Below are 26467 nucleotides of genomic sequence, written 5' to 3'. Positions count from 1 at the left end.
CAAGATTTTTGGATGACACAAAGATGAAAGGGATCATATATGCTCTGTATGATTGATTAAAAAACAGCTAGAAAAACCATTCACATTTAATAGAGTGAAGTTTAATATAGATAAATATGAATTCCTATTTGGGTTCAAAAATTATATTTACATGCACAGAATAGGGTTGTGGCTAGATTACCCTGTGTGAAAAAGAACTAAAGTTTTAATGGGCTATAGGATCAGTGTGAATAATGTATGGCAGGCAAAACAGTAACTTACTCTTGTTCCAGAACAACATATGGACATAATGGAAAAAGCACTGGATTTGGAGTCAGGATCTGAGTTAAGTCCAGGCTCTGTCACTTACTACCTGAGTGACCTTGTTCAAATCATTTAATTTCTCATGTAAAACTTCTTTATCTATGAAAGATGAATATGATGACATTAGAAGTTTCTTCTAGTTCTGTGTCTGTCAGCTTATAATAATCCTGCTTCAGTCTTCCCTGGCACATTTGGCATGGCATCTTCAGCTCTGGACAGCCTATTTTAGGATGTGGAAAACAACCAGTGAAAGATCACCAAGATACTGAGGGGACTGGTAGAAGGAACTGGGCATAATTAGCCTGGTGAAAAATATGTAGACAGGTAAATGATGCTTTTTTTTTTCAAGTATTTGAGGGCTTGGCGCATGGAAGAAGAAGGGATTAGATTTATTCTGATTGACCCCAGAGAGTAAACTAGGATAAAGGAGTGGAAGCTGCAGAGGGGCAGATTTCATTTTGGCATAAGGAAAAATTGTTTAATGTTATAGTTGTCCAATGGAATGGGTTACCTTGGAGGATAACAAGTTCCTTATTAGTAGTTTTTTTAGTCAAGGCAGTGTCAGACTTGTTAAAGGTATTAATGTAGGGGATTCCTATTCGTGTAGTGGACTGATTGATCCTCAGGTCCATTCGAGCTCTGAGAGTCTATTTTCCTTTTTCATTAATGAGGTGAGGAGTATTAGCTTGTATGATACACTTATATATGGAAGAGTACCACTTATTCAAGGAGTTTATTTAATGGTAAGGTTAGGTGGTGTTAGTGATTTTGTTGATGTAAAGACACAACAACAGATAAAATTCAGGCAAATAAGTTTAAAGTAATATTAGTGGAAAATCTTTTAGCTAGTGACCAAGGCCAAATGGCTGATAGGTCAATTATAGAACCTTACAATTAAAAGGTTATCTTTAAGGTCAAATCTATGTTGAGTATGTAGCACTCAAGTGAATTTCATGGCATAATTTGCACTAAAAAGACATTTTCCTATTTTGGACTTTGCTTATTTTTCTCAGGAGTAGCTTATAGTAGTATGCAATGTGGATGGAGAACATAATGACAAGACAATGAATTTTTTTCTCTGTCTTAAGCTGTGTCCCCTTTAGTGGTACCTGAAATATCACTACTCTCCACAAGTCCAACCCCTTAAGAAATTTTTCTGCAACCTGATTGCTTGGGAATTCCTTAACCCTCCTGAGAGGAGAGACTCTGATCTTGATTGTTTTTCCATGTGGATTTAACTGTGGTCCTTCTACCTAACAGTGATTAAGAAAAAATAGGAAAAATTTATATAGCACAGATAAAATGTCAAGCAGAATCAGAAGAATGAGCGCCAATAATTCACAATGGTTATGTTACAGCATTGAGGCATTGTGGAACAGTGGAAGGCATGCTAGATTTAAAACTAAAGGACTGGGTTCAAATTCTGTCCTTGCTATTTACTACCTATGTGACCCTAAGTAAATCCCTTACCATTTTGGGACCTTAATTTCTTTACCTATAAAATTAAAGAGTTAGATTAGATGACCTCTGAGTTCTCTTCCAACTCTGTGTCTGTGATCTCTGTTAAAGAAAATGGCTTATGAACAATGTCTGTCATTTATACATCTATACAGAACTAGCTATTATAATCTGTTCTCTAGTATCACAGCTGAGTACTATGAAAAAAATCTGACATATTTCTGTAGAGCTCACTTTGAAGAAGTCAGCATTGAAAAATGATAGACTTGAGACCTAATGAATATATGGTTTGAATTAGATAAGTAGGTTATGCTAGATTTACATAGGTTCAACATGTAGAATACTGTGGAAATAAGTCTTTGAAGGTAATGTCATTGAGGAAAAAAATGTGAAAAATAGTCTTTAATAAATACTGTTTAACAACTACAGCGTCAATCTATTTCAAACTGATAAGACCTGAACAGGCTTATTTGATTAACTAATGCAGAGAACAACCAGCCACACACTACTGTAGTTACCATAAGACATGAGATAGTGATACGATATAAAGGACATGGTGTTTTAATATGAAAATGATAGTGTAGACAAGGTTCACTGAAAACAGCACTTGTAGCTGAAAAGCAAAAGACAATTTTCATCCTGTGTGATAAAGACTTTTTTAAATATGATGAGGTCGTCAGTCATTACCCCACACAAAATGAGGAGGGGAAAATTGTCAACAGTATCAGTTACTACATGTGTGGTGTTCAACAAGTCTCCTTTTCTAAATCTCAGTTATCTAAATTGAAAAATGAAAGAGTTAAGCTTGAATAATCTCTTAAAATTCCAGTTGTAAAAGTGAGGGCAGACATAAATATAAATTACTTAAAATAATCTAAATAGAACATGTGATAGCAGTTTTTCAAAATTCAATTTAAATCTATTCTTAAAGGCCTGAAAAATTGGTACAGGATTCTGTTGTTGCAAACCAACCAGAAATAAATGAGTACCTTTTATATGTCCCAAAATGTAAATGTACTGGGTGATATAAAGAAGCATGAGCCAGGTGGGTAGGGGCACCAAAGGAGGAATATGAAGACTTCAGAGTTTTAATCTGAAGATTCACAATTTTAATAGTAACTCTCCCACCTTCTAGATTTGTTGCTATAGATAGAGAAGAGAATCTTAGACTGTTGGGGCTAGAGAGGGCTTTGAAAATCACCTGCTCCCAAAACCCTAATTTGAAGAGAGAAAACTAATTCAGGAACAAGTGGACAGTGAACTTCATCCATTCAGATTTGTTTTATCATCAAGTTTTAACTATGGCTGAGAAGTGTAGTGGGTTTCCCTGTGCTCAAAGCAAATGCTGTCAAGGATGATTTGGATGGGATTCTTGGTCAGATGTGGATTGAATACAATGGTGTCTGAAGTCCCTTTCAATTGTGACATTCTGTGATACAGAATGTTAGCCTACTCAAATCTTGGGCTTGCAGAATTTATGAATGTCCTTTGAAAACCATCAAATATTTTATAAAAGTGGTCATGTTAATAATAAGACACAGAACCAGCTGTGGTATGGAAAATAGAGCTGGTCTTGGAGCCAAAAGACTCAGCTTCAAGTCTTGACTCTGACTCATACTACCTTTGTGACCCTGGGCAAGTCACTTAATCTCAGTTCATGAGGCAGCCTTTTAAGCCATTACATTTCAGAGAAACTGCCAACCTGCATTGGGAGGGGGAGTTTCCTTATCCAGGAGTTCCCTAAAACAAATCACAGGTCTAGTCCCTTTCCTCTAATAAGCAATCCCAGCATTCATCAGACTTAAATCTATTTGGAAAGACATGGCTAGCATGAAACAATGAATTATTCATTGCATTGAGTGTAATAGGAATTCAGAGTAGGGAGAATTGTTGGGGCTTAGGTATGCAGGGAAAGTTTCATGGTGATGATGATGATGTGTTTTTTGGAGTATTGCTAGAATTTGGATAGATTGTGAAAATTAGGATAAATGAACATTCCAAGCAGGCATAATAATATGAGCAAAGATATGGGTGAAATCATGTTTGGCATATTGAAGAGAACCCAGGACTGAAAAATCAGTTTGGTTCTAGTCCTTTGGAACCTTTTCCAATTTACTTAACCTTTCACCCTCAACTTGCCTAATCTATAGAATGAGTACTTGGATGCTCCCTAAGATCTCTTTAAAATTTAAATTTAAATAACTTTGGAGTAGTACTAGGAAAAATGCAATATCATAGAGTTAAAAGGACTTTGAGAAGGAATTGATACTCAACAATGACATGCCATAGAAAAGTTGAAACTGTTTTTCAGGAGAACAGTTAAAGTGTAGTAGTGGGAGTAAAAATCTAGTAGTTTGAGAAAATATGGCATGAAAACAGGGCAGCAGACAACTCACTTTGAAAATTAGTTAGGAAATTGGATAGTAAGTAGACTTTATTGTACCTGAAGTTAAGACTTTTTCTAATTGAGAGAGTTGAATAGAAGGAAGGATCTCAGGAAAGAGAGAATGGAGGCAATAGTTTTGAGATCAAGGTCTAAGAGAAAAACATACCTTTCTGTTACTATTGTCAGCACCCTAATGCATGCGTGTTAATATGATTCACCTGGTTTGTCATAATAATTTGTTTAGCAGATCTTGCACCCTCTAATCTAGGGTTCTGTACTTGGGATCCGTGGACTTTTAAAAAATTATTTTGATAACTTTCAGTATAATTTGTTTCTTTTGTAATCACATATTTTATGCATAAAAACATTCTGAAAAGATGTCTTTGTGGCTTGCTAGACTGCCAAAGGTGTCAATGACAAAAAAAAAGGTTAGGAACCCTTGCTTGAACTTTCCTCTCCAATCCATTTTTCACACTTCTTGTTTACTCTTCCATATGCACAGATCTGATGACGTTTATGTCTTCAAGACATTTTATATGGCACTCTTTTGCCCCCTACTAAAGTCCAAAGTCCTTAGTTGAATTAAAGGTACTCCACAACAGCACATGATCTTGCTTTTTCCAGCCTTATATCTCTCCTCTCCAGATGTCAAGCTGAACTTCCCTAGTCTTCTCATTTGGAAATGATCTCTCCTTCCTGGGTTGTATGATATTTTCTCTATACCTCTTGTGCACTTATATTTAATACTTTTAGTTATTTTTTTAAATTTTTAAAATATTTTTTCTTTTTATTTTTAGTTTGCAACACACGGTTCTACATAATTTTGAGTTCCAGATTTTCTTCCCTCCCTCCCCCACCTCCCCAAGACAGCATGGAATCCCATGTAACTTCTATGTATAACTTTGCATTGAATTAATTTACATACTAGTCAAGTTGTGGAGAAGAATTATGACCAATACTTTTAGTTATTTATATATGTATTGTTTCCCCCAACTAGATTGTAAGCTCCAAGTAGGGAGAGACATTGTTTTATTTAAACCTTCCCCCAGCCTAGTTGTACTCTGGACAAAGTATACTTAATAAATGTTGAATTGTTGAGGCTTGGAAGTCGGAACCACATTACAGATGGAGATGAAAGGAATATCAAAGAATCACAGAACTTCAAGGTGGAAGGGACCTCAGAAGTCATCTTGTTTAACCTGGCCATTTCAATGTCAAGGCAATAAGCATTGAGTGCCTGCTGTGCGCCAGGTACTATGGTAAGCACTGGGGACACAAAAAAAGGTAAAAGAAAGCCCTTGCTTTAACAGACTAATGGGAGAGAAAGCATGCAAACCGCTAGGTGCAAACAAGATGGATACAGAATAAATCTTAGAGGGAAGGTGCTAGCATTCAAGGCAATCAGTAACTTGAAGACCAAAGATATTAGCTACGTGTTGCAAAAAATCTTGTGAAAAGAAGCAACTATCTTTGGTAATGTGTAACAGTATCTTATAAAGCCATTTGTAGACACAGAGGTTTTTCCTTCTCCCAAAAGGCATTCCCTTTTAGTCCTGTTCTCAGTGAAAATTGAAGCAGCCCAAGCACATTCCCTCAAATCCTTTGCCAGTCTTTATAGATCATATATGTCTTTAGTCATTTTAAGTTCTTCGGACCTTTAATTTCTATTTCTCCCAACTCCGTATCTGTTAAAGAACTCAAAATTGCATAATCAATCCTTTTGAGAATGAGCGTCATCTTTCATTTGCTTTGTGCGAACATTCCTCTTGAGCAATCTTTGGAATCATAATTTCTCTTTAAATTGCAGCATATTTTGCTAATAAAAAATTGCCACATAATCAGATAAAAAATTCTCTGATAAGATTTCTTCTCTCTTTGATTATATTTCTTGCATATTTACCAAAGGAGAAATTATGTAGTATAGTGAAATTAGGACTGCAAATTGAGGCAGTCAGGTAGCTACCACATGAAGCAGTATGTAGTATCCTGGATCTGGAACTAGGAGAACCTTACTAGTCAACTGACCTTGGGCAAATCACTTAATTCTGTACCTCAGTTTTCTTGACTATCTAGTAGGGATAATGTATCCATCTTCCAGGGTTGTTGTGAGGATCAAATGAGATAAAATGTAAAGCCTTTTGCAAATTTCTAAGCTGTTATCTAAATGCTAACTATTATTACGGCTAGCAGTATTATTGGCTCTCTCATTACCTTGTCTATGGACCTATTTCTTCACCTGTACCAGAAGTCAGGTTGATTCTTTTGTTGTTGTTTTTTGTTTTGTTTTATAGTTCTTGTCTGTCAAATTTTATGGCATTCTATATTGTTGGTTTTACTAGAGTCAGATTCAGTTTTAGACCTAGGATTTGAAGCCATAGAGATAAAACTTCATAGATTTCGTATCTACAGAGTTTAATTGATAGTATATGAGTATTTAATGGACGTATTCACATAAAGAAGATTTGCATTCTATATCACTACTGTGCACTGGATTCCAGCCTTGATTCAGGGAAAAGAAAGCACAGCCAGAATTGTCACTAGAATTCAGCTTTTTCAGACATAGCCCAGTCACCAGATTGCAGATGTTGGGAGTTAAGGGGGTTTATACAGAAATAGACAAAAACCAGAAGTCATTTATAAATGTACCCATCAAGTAGAAAGAAACCCTAGGTAACTTTGAATATAGTTTTCAAGAGTAGATAAGGCTAAATACAGGAGTTAATATGTTTCCTTCCCACCTCTTTTAACTGACCATAATTGTGTGTGTATGTGTATGTATGTATGTATGTATATATGTGTGTATATATATAAATATTGTAGTGTTGAATAAAGTATATCATCTATTCTTAATGTAAAAAGTAGTTGTATTAAGTATTCTTATTCCAAAACAAAACCACTAATTGTTTTTACATGTATGTGGTTCTCAGGTTTTTTGGGTTTTGGGTTTGGTTTGATTTGGCTTTCTGTGATTCTGGCCTATTGTAAAAAGAAAAAAAAGGAACATCATGAATTATAGCTTGGAAGTTGCTGTAACACCCATTTTGGAACATAGTCAAGAATATTTAGTTTTCAGGAGGACTTGGTTACAACATTGTCTCAGGAGTTACTGAAGCATAATAGAGAGCTGGCTTCTGATTGAGGAAGACCTACTTGGGTTCAAGTCCAACCTCTGACATAAAATGGCATTTTGACCCAGGTTAAATCATTTAATCTCTCATTGCCCCTGGCAACTGGATAAGGTGTTCTGAAACTGCAAAGCATATGCAGATCTGCATTGTTAGAGGAAGTTCTTCACCAAAGCTCCCTGTACTTTCTGGTAAATCGGGTTTGGTAAAAACAAAACAAACAAATTAAAAAACCCCCAAATTTTCAAGCTGTAATGCAATACCATTGAATGGACTTTGGGAGGATTGTAGGTATTAGCCCCACAGAAAAGTAATTTTTCCCCCCTAAAATGAGTTATTCAGACTGTAAGAGAATCCTGAGAGATACATTATTCTGCAGTTTTTTTCTTGCAATACAAACACTTTTTTTTTGATATTTTTTTATTTAATATATTTAGTTTTCAGCATTGATTTTCACAAGAGTTTGAATTACAAATTTTCTCCCCATTTCTACCCTCCCCCCCACTTCAAGATGGCGTGTATTCTGGTTGCCCTGTTCCCCAGTCAGCCCTCCCTTCTGTCACCCCACTCCCCTCCCATCCCCTTTTCCCTTCCTTTCTCGTAGGGCAAGATAAATTTCTATGCCCCATTGCTTGTGTATCTTATTTTCTAGTTGCAAGCAAAAACTTTTTTTTGGTTGTTTTTGAACATCTGTTTTTAAAACTTTGAGTTCCAAGTTCTCTCCCCTCTTCCCTTCCCTCCCACCCTCCCTAAGAAGTCAAGCAATTCAACATAGGCCACATGTGTATCATTATAACCCTTCCACAATACTCATGTTGTGAAAGACTCACTATATTTTGTTTGTTTTTGATTACCTCCACCCCCATCTGCCCTCCCTTCTGTCATCCCCCCCCCCTTTTTTATCTTCTCTTATCTTCTTTTATCTCTTTCCTTGGGGTAAGATATCCAATTGAGTATGTATGGTATTCCCTCCTCAGCTCAAATCTGATGAGAGCAAGATTTACTCATTCCCCCTGTCACCTGCCTTCTCTTCTCTTCCCGCAGAACTCCTTTTTCTTGCCACTTTTATGTGAGATAATTTACTCCATTCTATCTCTCCCTATCTCCCTCTCTCAATATATTCCTCTCTTATCCCTTAATTTGATTTTATTTCTTTTAGATATCTTCCCTTCATCTTCACCTCACCCTGTGCCCACTCTTTCTCTATATATACATATATATGTACATACACATTCACTTATACATATATATACATAAATATATATATATATATATATATATATATATATATATATATATATATATATATATATATATATATATGCATATTCCCTTCAGCTACCCTAATACTGAGATCTCATGTATCATACACATCATCTTTCCATGTAGGAATGTAAATAAAAGAGTTCAACTTTAGTAAGTCCCTTGCAGTTTCTTTTTCTTGTTCTTTTTCTTGATTACCTTTTCATGCTTCTCTTGATTCTTGTGTTTGAAAGTCAAATTTTCTATTGAGCTCTGGTCTTTTCACTGAGAAAGCTTGAAAGTCCTCTATTTTATTGAAAGTTCATATTTTGCCTTGGAGCATGATACTCAGTTTTGCTGGGTAGGTGATTCTTGGTTTTAATCCTAGCTCCATTGACCTCTGGAATATCGTATTCCAAGCCCTTCCATCTCTTAATGTAGAAGCTGCCAGATCTTGGGTTATTCTGATTGTGTTTCCACAATACTCGAATTGTTTCTTTCTGGCTGCTTGCAGTATTTTCTCCTTGATCTGGGAGCTCTGGAATTTGGTGACAATATTCCTAGGTGTTTTCTTTTTGGGATCTATTTGAGGAGGCGATCAATGGATTCTTTCAATTTCTATTTTGCCCTGTGGCTCTAGAATATCAGGGCAGTTCTCCTTGATAATTTCTTGAAAGATGATATCTAGGCTCTTTTTTTTGATCATGGCTTTCAGGTAGTCCAATAATTTTTAAATTCTCTCTCCTGGATGTATTTTCTGGGTCAGTGGTTTTTCCAATGAGATATTTCATTTTGTCTTACATTTTTTCATTCCTTTGGTTCTGTTTTGTAATATCTTGATTTCTCATCAAGTCACTAGCTTCCACTTGCTCCAGTCTCATTTTTAAGATAGTATTTTCTTCAGTGGTCTTTTGGACCTCCTTTTCCATTGGCTAATTCTGCCTTTCAAGGCATTCTTCTCCTCATTGGCTTTTTGGAGCTCTTTTGCCATTTGAGTCAGTCTATTTTTTAAGATGTTGTTTTCTTCAGTATATTTTTCAGTATTTTTTGGGTCTCCTTTAGCAAGTCATTGACTTGTTTTTCATGGTTTTCTTGCATCCTTCTCATTTCTCTTCCCAATTTTTCCTCTACTTCTCTAACTTGCTTTTCCAAATCCCTTTTGAGCTCTTCCATGGCCTGGGACCAGTTCATGTTTTTCTTGGAGGCTTTTGTTGTAGGCTCTTTGACTTTGTTAACTTCTTCTGTCTGTGTGTTTTGGTCTTCTTTGTCACTAAAGAAAGAATCCAAAGTCTAAGACTGAATCTGTGTGCGTTTTCACTGCCTGACCATATTCCCAGCCAACTAACTTGACACTTGAGTTTTTCAGTGGGGTATGACTGCTTGTAGAATTTAGAGAACTATGTTCCAAGCTTGGGGGGATGCGCCAGCTCTGCCACACCAGCACTCCTCCTTCCCCAAGAATCCCCAACCTGGACTGGACTTAAATCTTCAGCAGGCTCTTCACTCCTGCTCTGATCTGCCACTTAATTCCTCCCACCAGGTGGGCCTGGGGCCAGAAGCAACTGCAGCTGTACTTCTGTAGCTGCCCCACCTCTGCTGCCCCTGGGGCAGTAGCTGAACTGCAAACTCCTTCCACTCCTGTAGCTTTTCCCACTAACCTTCTCTGTTGTCTTTGGTGTTTGTGGGTTGAGAAGTCTGGTAACTGCTGCAGCTCACTGATTCAGGGTGCTAGGGCACGCTTCGCCCGGCTCTTGGTCTGGTTGGTCCGCGCCACTCTGCTTCAGCTCCGTGCAGGATAGACCTCACCCAGAGACCATCCAGGTTGTCCTGGGCTGGAGCCCTGCTTCCCTCTGCTGTTTTGTGGGTTCTGCAGTTCTAGAATTGTTTCAGAGCCATTTTTTATAGGTTTTTGGAGGGACTCGGCAGGGAGCTCACCCTAGTCCCTGCTTTCCAGCCGCCATCTTGGCTCCGCCCCCACCAAGCTCCTTTCTGACTTGACATAGCTCCAACATCTAAGTTCAGCCCAGGAGCTCATAACAATGGCTGGCCCAGAGTCATGCACGCCACCACGGCTGTGGGTCACAGCGCCAGAACACTTTATTTTTTAAAATTAATTTCTTTAAAACTTAAATACACAATAAGAAAAGAAATAGAAACATTATAAACAAATACTAACACAAATACAAAATAAGAAAATTTAAAAAAAAGCATTGCCATGTGGACAGCAGAATGTAAGAGAGGATTCAAAATATACAGCAATAAATTTCCCTTTCAAGGAAACCTCTATCATGAATACTACACATTGTGTTCAGAGCTGTCCATCTTTACTTCCTTGTAAGTTTTATTTTGTTCTCTGCTGTACATTTTTTATTTTGTTCTTTTCCCCTCCTCCCATCCAAGAAGGCTACAATTAAGCCTTATTTAATAATAATATATGTATTATACATACACATATGCATACATATACTCACATGTAGACATAGACATTCATTTGCTTCTTTGTAAGACTGTAACATACTTGTTTATCCTCTGTTTCTCTGAGAGTGGATAACATTTTCCTTTGTAAGTCCAAGTCTTTCCATATTTTTCTATGTCTACAAACTCATTTCCTATACCACAACAATATTCTAACCTTCTACTGTCTCTAGTTATTTTAGTCTAAAACAATATTCATTAATATAGCTGACATATAATATAGTTTCTCTATTTTTCTCTTTTGATTAAATCTATTTTAACTTTAACTTTGTCTGAGATTGTGATTACTACCCCAGCTTTTTTTCCTAATAAAGCTGGGGTAGTAATCATGATCGCAGACAAAGTTAAATATTTCCTATACCTCCTGACTCTTCCACTTTACTTCTATGTACTACCTTGCCCTCCTATTACTTAGCCCCCCTTGACAGATCTTTCCCTTATCTTCTCCCCTTCACCCTTTCCCTTTACCTTCTTATTTCTATCTGAATTTGGAAGACTTTTATAGCCTTCCAGATACACACATTATTCCCTCTTTATTCCATTCCCATGAATTCCAACTCTTCTCTACCACCTTCTTTATAAATTTTGAATACTTTCCCCTTCTAAATGTGTATATTGTTCTCTAACCCAGATTTGATGTTAGTAGTGTTCCTCTAAAATTCCCTCCCTTAGTCTCTCCCCCTCCATTCCCTTAGCCTTTATTTCTTTCTGAATTTAGAAGACTTAGATAGATAGATAGATAGATAGATAGATAGAGTTCCCTCTTTAACCCATTCCCTATGAGAGTAGGGTTCCAGAACTACCAGTCCTCCTCCTCGATCCAATTCCTCTGTGTATGTTCTTCCTCTTGTACCTTATTTGTATAGGGTAATTACTCTTTTTATCTTTTCCTAAACAGCATACTCAAGGCTACCACAGTGTTTCTTTTTGAACTATGATATTCCTGTAGGTTTTCCTTGTAAGGATCTCTTTCAGTTAGTGATTGGTGGATTTTTTTCTATTTCTACTTTCCCTTCTTGTTCTAATCATTCAAGACAGTTTTATTTGTTTCTTGTATTACTGTATCAAGATTCTTTTTTTGATCATAGCTTTCAGGCAGTTTGATTATTCTTATGTTTTCTCTTCTTGATCTGTTCTCCAGATCAGCTGTTTTTCTTGTGAGATGTTTCACATTCTCTTCTGTTTTTTTCATTCTTCATATTTTGTTTTATTTCTTGGTTGCTTATAAGTTTGCTGGCTTCCCCTCACCTGATTCTAATTTTCAAAGAGCTGTTTTCTTCCTTAACATTCTCGATCTCCTTTTCATAATCTTGTTTTTCTTGGATTGTTCTTTTTTTTTTTTAGACTTTTTCTTCTATCTCATTTGATTTTTAAAATCTTAAGTTCTTCTATGAATTTGTTTGGGCAGGTGACCATTTGATGTTACTCTTTGTGGTAGGAGAGGCTTTTTTTACTTCGTTATCCTCCTCTGAAGATGAACCCTAATCTTCTGTATTCCCACAGTAACTTTCTATAGTTGGATTCTTTCTACTTTGCCTGTTCATTTTTTTATTTGTAGCAACTTATCATTGTAATCACTTCTAGTCCTGAGGTGTGGGGGATGGTGCCTCTGGCCTCAGATCCTCCTTCATTTCTCCCTTCTGGCCTGGAACTTCAAGAACTCTGTCTTCCTGTAAGTGCCTACAGCCAGTGGCATCCTACCTCACTGCTTCTATACTCACCGGGTTCCTGCTGGTTCCTTCTCACCTAGTGATGCATCTTGGCAGCACAGCGGAACCTTGTATCCCTTATCAGCAGAGGTTCCCTCAATCTTCCCCTGCCCAGATGCTTGACTTCCCACACTGGCCAGGAGGTAAAAATTCCTGTGGCTGGTGTTGAGGCTACCTCCTAACCCAGGGCTCACTGCTTGCTATTTCAGTAGAACTAACCTGGAGGTGTTTACACTTCACAGAAACCAAACCTCAGTCCTGGGATTTTTCTTCAGATTTTCTGCAGTTGTCCCAGGAGTACCACTGTTCTCCCCCAGTTTTTGTTATTTTTACCACTCTGTGTTTGCTCTGAGACACTATTTTTTTTTTTGTGGGGGGAAATCTGGAGAGCTTGGAATTTTCTGACTTACTCTGCCATCTTCCCAGAATCCTCTCCCAAACACACTTTAAAAGGTCACATCAAACTATACTGACAACATTTTAATTAACTGTTCTTTTAATCAGTTTCCATACACATTTTTCTTGATTAAGCAACCAATTATCAGGTATGAGGCTAGCACTATGAGAGATAAGGCAAGGATTCTCTCTCTCTCTGTATGTACATATACACACATACCAAACCCTCAAGGAATTTGCAGTCATACTAAGAAAACAAGGCTAATATACTTTAAATAATTAGAGAATAATGCAAAATGTAAATTCTCAACCATGGTAGTAAATATAGTGGAGATTGGAGAAAGGGAAAGTTCCTTGTGGAGTACAGTGAAATCTTCCTAAAGAAAGATATTTGAGTTGGAACTTGAAGATTTTTCAGAGGATTTGGGAGTGGGATGAGATGACAAAAATAGAAGCCAGAAGCCACATTGTCTTTGGGGTTGATAAACTGGTTTGGCTGGAGCAGAGGAAGTATTTTGTCACATAAAAGGTTTTACAGACATCTCATTTGATCTCCATAAGGTATTTTAAGGGTAGAGTAGTGCCTGTAAAATTATGGGGGACTTGCAGTGCAGACCAGATTAGAGAAGAGGAAATCATAAGAGCTCTTGGAGGTTCTTATTCTTGGGTCCATGAACTTGTGTTTTAAAAAAAAAATTGGTGATTTTCAATATATTTGGTTTTCTTTGAAAGCCTCTGTATTTTATTTGATGCATTTAAAAACATTTTGAGAAGGGGTCCATAGGCTTTACTAAATTGACATGGGTCTAACAAAAAAAAGTCAAGATAATCCCTGATCTAGAGCAAGGAATATCTGCAAAGGTATTGAGAACCTGGAGCGGGAATAGAGAATAAAGGGTGACTTTGGAAGGCATTTTGGAGACAGGAACTTGATGACTGATTGGAGACAGAATCAAGGACAAGAAAAGAGCCAAGATTATGCCTGTGTTTCTAGCTCGGAAACTAAAAAGCAGAAATGGAGAGATTTAAAAAGGGAACCATTTTGGAGGTGAAAATGGTAACTGAAAGATTTGACATTTGAAAAATTCTTGTTTTTACTTGCTTTTTGTAGATTTGTATCCCTGGCACCTCGCACAGTGCCAGATACACCGGACAGGCACTTCTCTGGTTGTTGAATTAGTACATATTGGAAAATTTATTAGAACTGGCTTTTGAGAATCCCTTTCTTTCCCCCATTTGTGATCCCTTTTTTCCCCCATTGATATGATCAGGAATCAAATTGTTGTTTTTCATATTCAGACGCTATTTTGAATTAATTTTCATATGGGACCAAAATCATCATAAGGGTTTGGTTTTTTGAAGTGTCATGTAAGTCCCTTAAGGAACTTGAAATCTAATTGGAGGAACAATACATACACACTTGAAAAATTAGACAAAAATACAAAGCAACAATAGAGAAGATACCACTTTTGTCTTAAAAGTTTAGGGAATTCTTCATGGAGTTCAAATTTGAGCTAGTCTATGTAAGTTTGAGAAAATTTCCACACTTAGGACTTGGCAATAGCATTATGGTGGTATTATAACAATCAAGCATTTCAGTAATACCCTCTTTTCTGTTCTTATTTGGCCTTCCACCTTTATTGCCTTGGCAATTCTCAAAAGTCACTCCTAGCATAAGTAACCCTCTCCTCTACTCTTAATCCTAAGCACCCAAATGCTCCTGGAAGAAATCACAGAAGTACTCCAAGTCCCTCAAACATACCATCTAAGTTGGACCCTTGTTGCTACACAATATTAATTTTGATCTTTTAATCTCTAATCTTCTATTCACTATCTCATTCTATACAATGGCTGATACAAAAGTATCCATTCTTTAATGACCAGTTCAAATACCACCTCTTTTAGGAACCATTCCCTGAGATTACCCTGTCATGATTTCCTCCTTTGAACCTCATCTAGAACTTTATACTTCTATTATTCCCTTGCCATGTGTAATAATAGTTCTTTCCATACATATATATGTGTTTACATATATATGTCACATCCTTTTAATAGACTGTAAGCTTCACAGGGGCAGGGACTATTTCTCCTGTAAACTACCTGCTCTTTCAGAGCCTATCGTATGTGATAAACTCTTATTGCAAGTTTAATTGTTGAAGTTAATCACCAATACTTTTTGTTATTGGAAATATCAAGTACCTTGGAAATCTTTCTTACTATGCCTCTTCATAAATTATTTACTCTACATTGTCTAGGAACTCTTTATCCTATTTTGTCCTCAATCAACTAAACAATATGGGATGGAGGTACATGGGATCAGAGAGCAATTATGTGGAAAACGACCAGGAGGCTGTAATAGACTAAAAGTTCTGTATGACTCTCCAATATGCTGTGGTAGCCAAAAAGCCTGATATGTCCCTATATTGCACAAATGGAACACAATATTCATAATGAGTGAGGCAGTAGTTGTTATCTACTCTTCAATTTTTAGATCACATCAGAAATACTGTGTCTAAGATGGTGATGTAATTTAAATCATGCCAAAGACTGATTAAAGCATATGGAGATGTTTTTCCTAGAGAAGGGAAGGCTAACAGAATAGCTAGCGTTCATACAATATTTTCAGGTTTGCAAAGCACTGTACAGATGTTATCTCATATGATCCTTAGAACAACCCTATGAGAAAGGTGTTATTATCTCTATTTTACAGATGAAGAACCTTAAACAAGAAGAGGTTAAGCAACTTGCCCAGGGTCACACAGCTAGTAAGTGTCTAAATCAGAATTCAAACTGAGGTTTTCCTGACTTCCAAGTTCAATTTTCTTCCTATCAGACCACCTAGCAGTCTAGAGCTGTTTACAGTTATTGAAAGAGTTATTCTATGAGAAAGTAGGATTAAACCTTTCTGCTTGACCTTTTTAGGGCAGCATGGCATGGTGATAGACTGCTGGACCTGGAGTCAGAGAAGATCTGGGTTCAAAGCCCTTCTCAGACATTTAACTTAGCAGTGTAACTCAATGCTAGTCACTTACCATCTTTAGGCTTCAGTTCCTCTTCAAAAAGGAGGAGGTTGGACTATATGACCTCAGGTCCCTTGGAGCTCTAAATGTATAGGATAGGAATAGAAGTAATGTTTGGAAGTCATAAGAATACACAGCTTAGCTTAATATTAATGAAACAATTGCTAACCATTAGACTTGTCCAAAAAGAGATAGGTTTCCAGTGACTGGAGGTCTTCACATAAAAGCTGTATGAACGCATCAAGAATGTTGTAGATAAGATTAAAACTTTGAATAAGTGATGAGCAAGATGATCTGTGAGGTCTATTCCCACTCTAGGATTCTACCATTCCCTTAAAGATAGAAGTCTTAGAATGATTAGATGGAAGGGGCCTTCGAGATCATTGAGTCCAACTCCCTTCTTTCGCAGACTTGAAAACCAAAGCACAGAAAGGATATGCACAGCATAAACCATGCAGGTCTCTGAAACCATTAAATATTTATGCTTGGATCAACAAAATATAGTCCTTTGTAACTACTTCTGGAAACTAGCAGGGATATTGTATCTACACTCATTCAAAGGTGATCCTGACAGTTTTTATGCCCATTTAGCCCTGCCCTTTCTTAACTTGGTCTGAACTGTCAATAATTAATGAAGTATCAATTACTTCTCTAGTTTATATTCTCACAGCATCCAATAAAATCTTTAGCCTCACAGGCAACCAATCCATATGGTAACATGTAATTCCTTATACTTAATTTATGTCTTGCTCATCAACAATACTCCAGTATTCCGTTGTATCTGTGTTTTCATGTCTGTCCTATCTTATGTCACTTTTGTCCGTATTCCTCTATAAATTCACCACAGAGAGGCTTAATGTCTTAGGGACCTTCCTGACATTCTCTTGATGGAGTGACTACCAATGGAAGATATGGGCTATCTTTTATACATTCCTCACTCCTGTTATGAGACCAGGCCATCTGCTTTGATGATATATTTATTTCATGACATCCTTGACACTGCTTCTGCCCAGTTACTGTTTCTTAAATGTTGCAACCTACCTATATGTACAGTTTCCTTTTCCATTTCCCTTTGGGTTATCCTCAAATTAAATTCTTCGCAGATATTAGAATCCCATGATCCATAGCCATCATACAATGTCACTGGAAAGATTTTCGTGTTAAAGGATGGACATTTGTTTCAGGAGTCATTAAAAGACTTTGCTGTTTTCCTAAAGCAATCTAGCCTTCTCTCCTTCTATGATTCAATAATGGGCCGAGGTCATTATCCATTTACTCTTGGGGAATTAAAAGGAAGGCCTTGAAAAAATCATACTTTTGGAAAAGAAGTACATATTCTTTACTTGTTACTATCATACTTGCTTTCAGCTGTTTTTAATATCTAATTGAATGACTTACTGATTGCTATTCTAAAATTTTAGTTAATAGTTTACTTTGTGCTAGTTTTAGTAAATGAACTAGAATGTCTGATACTTATCTTTGATTTTTAGGGTCATGATCTTAGATACCAAGTTCTCAGTCCTTCAGTTTGGTCTTTGAATCTTTTAAGTTTAGTGGACTCAATTTTTCCCTATCTTTGGAGAACTTGTCTTACCCTTGCCAGGATTAGGAGTCAGCAACTTCTTTAATCCTAAATTACACTAGTGGAAGATAGGTAGTTTCTAACTTTAAAAAAATAAGTTATGTTCATAAGTTCATTTGTAATTTAGTCCTTTAGGACTCATTATCCATTTTCCTGAGATATATGAAGAAATTATCATAAATATTTGTATAATATGTACTTAATATAATATAAACCTTATTATAAATGGTGGTTAGAATATTAAAATATCACACAAAAGTCTATTCATAAAGTGACTGAAAATGGTATTTTTAAAATAAAAATCATAGGAAACTTTTCAAATACATGTAATACAATGGAAAAGAGAAAACTGAATATAAAAGTTTTAAAAATTTACTTTGAATTCTGGTACTTGAAGAAAAGCAGGTTCAGTTAGTAAGGCAGGAGGCAAATAAATATCCTTGAATATTCTAAGAAGGATCTGAGAATGCTTTCAAAGATTTAATTATGTTTTAATTTTACTTGAACATTTATGTCTTATGACTTAATAAAGATAAATCAGTATATACCAATACCATCAGAAATCATTAGGTGAAATTTTTGGTTCACAAATTAAAGGCAAGGAAATAAGGAAATTTTCCAGAGATATTGGGCAAGAGTTAGAAGGGAAGGAAAAGGACAAAAGAGTGTGTGTGTGTGTGTGCACGCGTGCGTGCGTGCGTGCACACACACGCCCCTGAGTGCACACACACACACACACACACACACACACACACATGCTTGGGCTGGCAGATTCACAACCTGGGAGCTACAGAGGTTGGGAACCTGCAGGCTTGAGGCCACATGTGGCTCTCAAGGTCCTCAAGTGCAGTCCTTTGACTAAATCCAAACTTCACAGAACAAATCCTTTTATTAAGGGCATTTATCCCTGGTAGAACCTCCAATTTCTACCCCTTCTCCCTTGACATGACTCCTTAGGCAGGGCAAAAGAGATTGGCAAAGTTTGTGATGGGAAGGGCTTCACTTTTTATCTACCCATTTCTCATCTCCTCCCAAGGGTTTAATACCCTTGACCTGGCCAAAGCACCTCATACCAGCATCATATTTGGCCTATACTCTACTGTTCTTTTAGTGTACCTCATTTCAACTGAATTTTATGAAGAAAGTAGCCACATCAAATTGATACACTAACCCTTTACCACCATCTAGAGATATACGCATTTTAATACATGATATGTATGAGCTTAAACTTAACTCTTAATTGATAGAATTTCAGGCAGTGTGAGATAAATGAAAATTTTCAAGTAGTGTAGAGCTAGAGATTTGGGGGAAGGGAACTTTCCTAAGGTCATATTACTTATGTCCTCAACCTAGGGGAAAGTCTGATCCTGGAGCAAGGGAGCATAAAGACTCGTGACTTCCTTTCTTCCTTTGCACTTGAAAAGACCTAGCTAATATTGGTCTGATTCACCCTCCCCACCTACCCTTTGGTTGAAGTCTGAAGCCTAGTTTCTTTATGAAGAGGAGAAAACGTGCCATTGAGAAGACATAGACTAAGCTGTCTTACCTCTAATCGTTAAGCATATCTGTCAAGTACAGGGTCCTGTGCAATGGAAGAAAATGCTAAATTTCAGTTAAAGGTAGTGAAAATAAAGTGTAATTTTTTTTCCCATTCATATTCAAGGACCCCTTGAAATCTATCCACAGAACCCTTGGGGAATTTGTAGGTGGCAGTTTATGAACTTTTGATCTGGTCTACAGGCAGTCCTTTAGCTTTTTGAAGACAGTTATCTTGTTCATCCTCAAGTTTTTCCTTTCCTGGGTAAAATACACAAAGTTATTTAACTTAATTAACTTCTTAATCATTTTCAAAATAGAAAAACACAAGTATGGGAAGACATGGAGAAGTTCATGTGGAAACAAAATTAAACCTAGGGGTTTTAGTTGAACAGAAATATAAACCACCAGGGTAAATGGCAGCCAATCCCCATTTCTTTCCCCTCCTCAGACTCCTAATTTGATATCAAATTTGTTCGAAACTTATAGGCCATCAACTTTTGAATATTGACTTGTCTAGTGTGTGAAGCATTTCTCCCAGGTTTGTGTCCTAAGCAAATTTGATATGTATTCCATTTATGCCTTATTAACCATGTCACTGATAAAAATGTTAAACAGCTAATCACAGATTCCCAGGACTCTGTAATTGTAGGCCTTTCAAGTGAACATTGAACCATTAATTTTATTCATAGTATTTGTTAATAACTATTCTTTGGATCTATCCATTCAACCAGTTTCCTATCTACCTAATTGTATTTTCATTTAGCTCATTTTTCCATCATGTTCACAAGGATAAATTTATGAGACTATTAGCAACACTTTGTAGAAGTCTCAGTAAGCTGTGTTTTGTGACATCCCTTGATCTAGTAATCTAATAACTTTGTCAGAAGAGGAAATACATTCCCATCATTTCTAGTCCAAGGTGCAACAATGACCAGTTGCACCTTCTTGGACCAAAATAATTGAAAAATAGTTTCTCTTGATGCTTCCACCACCTTGTGGAGGATGAAATTCTCATGAATAGCTATTAAATGACATTTATATAGCACTTTAAGGTTTGCAAAGCATTTCACATACCTTCCCTCATCTGATTAAGCCAAGACATTATTAGTTGCTCTGCTGTTGGTAGAGAACTCTAATAGATGTCTTGGTAATTGAAGGTCTCTGTTACTTTTAATTTCATCTATTTGTGTAAGGCTTATGATTTGTTTTCTAAATTTCTCATCTATTTTCTCCTTTCCAGGTCATTTAGAGTATATATCCATCAAAATATCCTTTGTTTCTCTTTCCTCTGAAATGTTCTCCAACTTCCTATTTCTGACTCTTGGACTTTTCTTCTATGACTAAATCTTTTTTTTTTTTTTACTTTTTATTTTTATTTTTTTTGATTAAATCTTTTTAATAGGCCCCTACTCTGTTTATTCAGTGCTTTTTAAATAACATATCTTTCCAGAACCATCTTCCAGTCATGAGATTATCCCGCAAAGTCTCTGTGACAATTTATAAAGTCAAATTTGCCTCCTTGCATTACAATCTCTAGTTGACTGTAATTACTTCTCATGCTTTGTGCATTTCTGTATAGACATCTGAGGCTGTGAATTTTTTTTTGTCTCCTATGAATTACTTTTTGCTGTTTTTGCTATTCTTCCTGCATTGCAGCTACCCTGTGTTATCTAGCTTGGTAATATAATATAGAGATGTTGCCTTATATACTGACATAGATACTACAAATCCAAAGGTTTTTATAAAGCTACTGCCTGGTTCATTCCTCATTCCATTCCATAAAGTCCACAAAAATTACCTCCCAACTCTATAATCTCTGCACTTCCCCTTTAAACTCAGACCTGGTTTCTTGTTTTATCTAGAGGTTGGGCCATGACTGGGTTACTTGGACCCAGGCCTATCTTTGTTATTTATAATTGGGTGAAGCCACAACTCTCTTTCAGGACCCAGTCCCACCCTCCATAGGTTCTATAAGAAAGGAGGTGCACTGTAAGGTTGCTTAGCTCACCCCTTTCCTAAGTAGTAACTAAACTACTTCATAGGTTGGTTATGAGGCAAGTATCGTATTAAAAAAAATGAGCATCTATTTTATATATATCAGTATAGTTTGTTGCTCAAGAAATATGGTCATCTGCTCACAGCTTTAAAAACAGGGGAAATACAATAAATACTTTATCCATCTTATCTATCTGATAAGGGTACCTTATAACAATTTTAATTTCTAATAGCATTCTTCCTTCCTCCCTAAATCAGTAGGAATACTGATTTAATTGCACCAAAATTTATCTGGTTAATCATGTTTCCAAAGCTCTGCTTTTCCTTATGGTCCTAACTGGGCATTCTGAAAAACCAAATTGCATTATTACTGTTCGTTCATTTCGTAAGCTTCATGAGGTGGTCGACTTTTTAGCTAAGTAGCCATTCTTGGTGTAACTTCGGCAAATGCTAATACAAAATTGTTTCATTACAGGAATACAAGCGCAAATTAGCCAGAGTATCCCAGGTTCGAAAAGAACTCAGGTCTCGAATCCAGAACCTACCAGATTTGTCTCGGTTGCCCAATGTCACAGGCAGCCATGTGCACCTGCCATTTGCTGGAGACATCTACAGTGAGGATTGATGACAGTACCTTTTTCCAGGGCCTCAGGACTTTGCAAGAGCTGGAGATAGGTTAAGTGAATAGTCTCGTAGTATTATTTTTGTACATTGTTGAAAAAAGTGAAACAAACACAGATATCCCCAACAAAATTCAAAAAAAAAATTAAAAAATATTTAAAGTGTTGGGTTTTTTCCTATTTTATTGGTAAGTTGAAATTACAATTCAAAAATTGACATCTATGTGTTGATATGTTCACAAAGAAGTGATTATTTTAAAAAGATCCTTTTATATATTTTTTGATCCAGGGCCCTGTGATAAACTAAAACCTTTCTATTTTTCTTTATGTAATTTTGAAGGTTCCTCTTTATGTTTCTGCATTAATATGTGAATGTAACTTCGATATCTAATCACTGTATAATATGTAATTTCTTCAGGAAAAGAACTAATCAGGAGGTTGGGACATTATTCTCATGTATTTTAGGGATTTGATGGTAAAGAGGACATAAAGTTGACAGATTAAGGCTAAGCTTACTTAAGTCTATCAACCCCAATGTCTCCTTGTTTGTGCCTCTCAGTGCTTTTGACTCAGCACACATGAAAATGGAAATCACTTTGTGAGTCAAACTGAGGACATTCACATTCTGAGGGGAATATTTAAAACAACAAGAGAGTATTTTTTCTGAACTTACTGGAAACTTGTTTAATATTACAAGAATATGGAAACAAGTCAGAGTATCCCAGAACAGACTTCAGTTATCACCCCAACTCACTTTGTCCCTGAGCACATCAACATTCCATTTATATGTAGTCAGTGGGACAGTAGAAGAGTCTAAATCGCTTATTGCCTATTAAAAGCATAACCTTGTTTATCTTAATTCACCATCTCTCAATGTAGGAAAAACAGCATGCTTAATTGGGTATATACATTGAGTGTGCCACTTGAATAAACAAACTTGGAAATGCTTTGTAGGAATTTGTCTATTCAAAGAGTTGATCCCTCAAGATATTCTAGATTCTGAAGCTAATTTCATAAGGTATAAATTTTTGTCTCCTACCCATGGAGATGAATCTAAGCTTTATCTTAAGTATAGTTGATCTCATTAATGTGAAGAAATCTATAAAATCAATTGGTCTATAAAAACACGTTTTATGACTTCTCCCAACTATAAAACCTTAAAAGCTTTAGTGTCATTTTTAGCTCCAATATGCCGACAACACTACAAATAGAACATTGTGGATGAGTTGTAGTGTTCTTTGTAGTTGCCTGAAACACTTTTAATGTCCCCTCAAAGTTTTTGAATAAAAAGCAGTGCTACATATATCCAGAGTTACCAAAACAAGTATGGTTTTTTCTTTTATTTGTAACACTGTGTTAGAGCTATTGGATCCCATGCTTTCTTTTTAAAGTGCGTTTTTAGCAATGGGTTTGTGCCAGGTAATAGCCATTTTAGTATAATTGTTCATGACATTGTCAATAAATGATGGAAATTTTTCATTTTGTGCATTGCTTTGCAGATTAGACATTTTCATTTCCGTTGTAAGTATATATGACCTAGAATAGAAAATAAATTACCATCTCTTTTTACATCTTAGAAACCAGAAAGTCTCCATAGTCTCAGTGTCTTCAGTGTAAATATTTCTTTTTCAGTATTAGTCATATTCATAGATAGTGTGCATGTATAATAGAAGGGGAATATTTATTTTCTAAGATAACTATGGAAAAATATCATAATAGTGAGGAAAATTCATAAAGTGCATTTTTATAAAACCTGTGAAGGAATTTAGAATAATTTCATCTTTCATGCAGTAAATGTGTGACTAGAAATTGTACTGGTATAATCTGAGCTCTCCCCAGCACATAAATGAATATGGGAAGCTCCTCAGTTACCAATGACCTGTGTTACAAAAGTCTGAAGATTGGCTTGTTTAGGTCTTCTTTTCCAATCCTGGCATTTATAAATGCCATATAAAGGCCATGGAGCTATAAAGACAAAAGAGAGAACAGTCCCTGCCTTCCAGGAACTTATATTCTGTTGGTGGGGTGGGCGGGAGATACTACATTCAAACATAAACATTTAAAGAGGAGGAGAAAATTATATCAAGTGGGAACTTCAGAAAATGCTTCCCATAGGACATGGCCCATGGATTGGGCCTTGATGAAACCAAGGGAGGTAAACACGCCAGTGAGGAATGAGTACATTCCAAATTTTGAGGACTATCTTTGCAAAATCGTGGAAACGGGAAATAGAATGTTAGAGTTAGGGAATAGCAAATAGGCCGGCTTGACTGAAACGCAGAGTGCATGAAGGGGACTATGAAAGAAACCTAGAAAGGTTGGCTGGAAGCCACTATGTGCGTGCCTTTAAATGCCAAGATGAGAAGTTTGTATTTTATCTAGAGGTATTGCTTTTGAAGGTTTTTTAGCAGGGGACTGGTGTGGTCACATGCGATTTAGGAAGATTATTTTGGCAACTATATGATGGCTAAAAGAAGAGAAATCTGGAATCTGGAATCCAGTTCTGTTGATGACTACCTGAACTATGTGACTTGGTATACATTTTCTCATAGAAATGATGCTATAAATATTTAGGTTCTCAGGCTAGCCCACAAAAACCTGCCTGGAAATCTCATGTATTTAACCCTAGCGTATCTATACCTGTAGTACTACAAACGCTAACCAGAGAACTTTGGCAGAGGAAGACTCTTTAAAAAGAGGATATAGCAGTAATTTGTACGGTTTAGGCACTGGGCCTCACTTTTGGAATCAAGCTTCTGTAAGGAGCCTCTGTGGAGGAGGAAAAAAAACTCAGAGGCTCTAATGGCCTGATTCTTTTAAAATAATACACCATCCTTCTGGATTTTCTGGTCCAAAAATACCATTAGAATGAAAGAACATACTGGGAAGGGTAAAAACTAAATATTTTCACCAAAATTTGGGTTATGCAGAGGATTGAAAAGTATTCTAGGCAAATCTTTTGAAAGGAACTTCTTAGAGCAGTCTTGGAAAGAATAAAAGAGATTGATGTACTTTCACAATCCTTACTTACACAATATTCTTGTGTAAACAACAAAGTTTGTATCTTATTGTATTTTCAACTTTTTAGCTTCCTTTGTATTTACTAAAAAAGTGATTTTGTTCAGAAAAAAATGTTTTCCTCTTAAAACTATTGTGTACAAAAATACTCCATTGTTTAGTCTGTTATTTATTAAGAGAGTTCAGTAAAATGTTTTCATCTGGCATCTGCTTTCTTGTATTTTAACAATAGTGATCTGATATTTTTTTAGGAAGAAAAAAGAAAAAGTAAGAACTTGTGATTAGCAATAGTACTAGGGAATCAAGGGTATCTCCGCATTCTCCTTGCCTTTCCCCAACTTTCCTAGTCCTTATTGTGTAGTCATACTAATGGTATATCCACAGACTGAGGTTTGAGGCTTGAAATCCCGCTGCTCAGGGGAAAGCAACTGTATGTGAGAAGGCAGAAAGGACTCCTTTTTGGAGACACTGCTAGGGCTGTGGACTATGGGTTATCACATGGGCAGTGCTCAAGAAGTGGTAAGGTCTGCTACAGAAACTCAATTCCAAGTCACTAATAACTAGTAGTCTTCTTAGTATTTGCCTAAATAGAATTTTTAGAGAGTGGACATTGATTCCAGGTCCTGATCATTTTTCTTCCTGCCCTACATTTAACCATCTCTAATTTTGCCTAGTCTTTCAAAAGACAAGAAAATTATAGACTCTGAAGTAAGGTAGTGGGGAAGAATAAGTTGTGCTTTGAGTTGATATCTTGAAAGTTTTGGAGAAAGAAATTGTGGGGACCTGGTGAATATGGTGATCCTAGCAGATATCTAGTTGCCCCTAGCTGCTGGGGGCGGGGGAGCGGTAAAAATACTACGGGGGCTCTGCAAGGGAATAATAGAATGTCAGCCTGGTTTTGCCACAATACCTCACCACTCAAGACAAAACTTTTCCAGCTGGTCCTTATGCTAAGGAATCATTCTGTCCTCCCACCTCAGTTCCCCTTGATGTCTCCTCAACATAGGCTCAAATCTGGGAGTGGGGTCTGGCGGGGAGGGCAATTCTGTGAGAAACTAATCAGAACCAACACCAAATCTTGACTTTGTCAATGAGACTTCTTAAAAGAGATGATATAGCAATAATTAGTACAGTTCAGGAATTAGGCCTCACTTTTGGGATCAACCTTTTTTTAAGAAGTGTCTATAGAGAAACAAAATCATAAGCTCTAATTGGCTAATTCTTTTTAAGTGATACTCCATCCTTTTTGGATTTTCTAGTCAAAAGTACCATTAGGATGAAAGAACATACAATAAAGGGACTTCTGCTGATAAGTGATTATACAGAGCCTACAGGTGAAGCTCTCTCATGCAGTGCTAAGTCTTATAGAGCCTCATTTTAACTGCTTCAGATGTCAGAATTGCTACATTACATCCAAACCTCATTAAGACGGAAGCCTATTGCTACAGTGGATAGACATTGTATATTATTTATTGGTTTAAAATACATTTATAGAAAATGAAATGTTTGACATATGCTATTTTAAGCCAATAACAAATTGTGTGCTGTAAAAAATTGGGATGTTTTGCCTGTTCTAAAGCAATAACATCTGAGGATGAA

The 26467-nt window shown here is 36.4% G+C and overlaps 1 protein-coding gene across 1 annotated transcript in view; it reads left to right on the top strand.

Annotated features, from left to right (window-relative positions):
• The window catches only part of RPRD1A (regulation of nuclear pre-mRNA domain containing 1A), a 103637-nt gene extending 78565 nt beyond the window's left edge, over nucleotides 1–25072 (top strand). Inside the window, exon 7 of the mRNA XM_036755169.1 lies at nucleotides 21706–25072. Within this exon, the coding sequence (XP_036611064.1) occupies nucleotides 21706–21855 (150 nt within the window). The 3' untranslated portion in view covers nucleotides 21856–25072. The remainder of the gene's footprint in view (nucleotides 1–21705) is intronic.
• Nucleotides 25073–26467: the final 1395 nt, after the last annotated feature.

Source organism: Trichosurus vulpecula, chromosome 1 (genome assembly GCF_011100635.1).
Source record: "Trichosurus vulpecula isolate mTriVul1 chromosome 1, mTriVul1.pri, whole genome shotgun sequence".
In the NCBI taxonomy this organism is placed as follows: domain Eukaryota; kingdom Metazoa; phylum Chordata; class Mammalia; order Diprotodontia; family Phalangeridae; genus Trichosurus; species Trichosurus vulpecula.
This window is presented reverse-complemented; position numbering and strand designations above follow the sequence as displayed.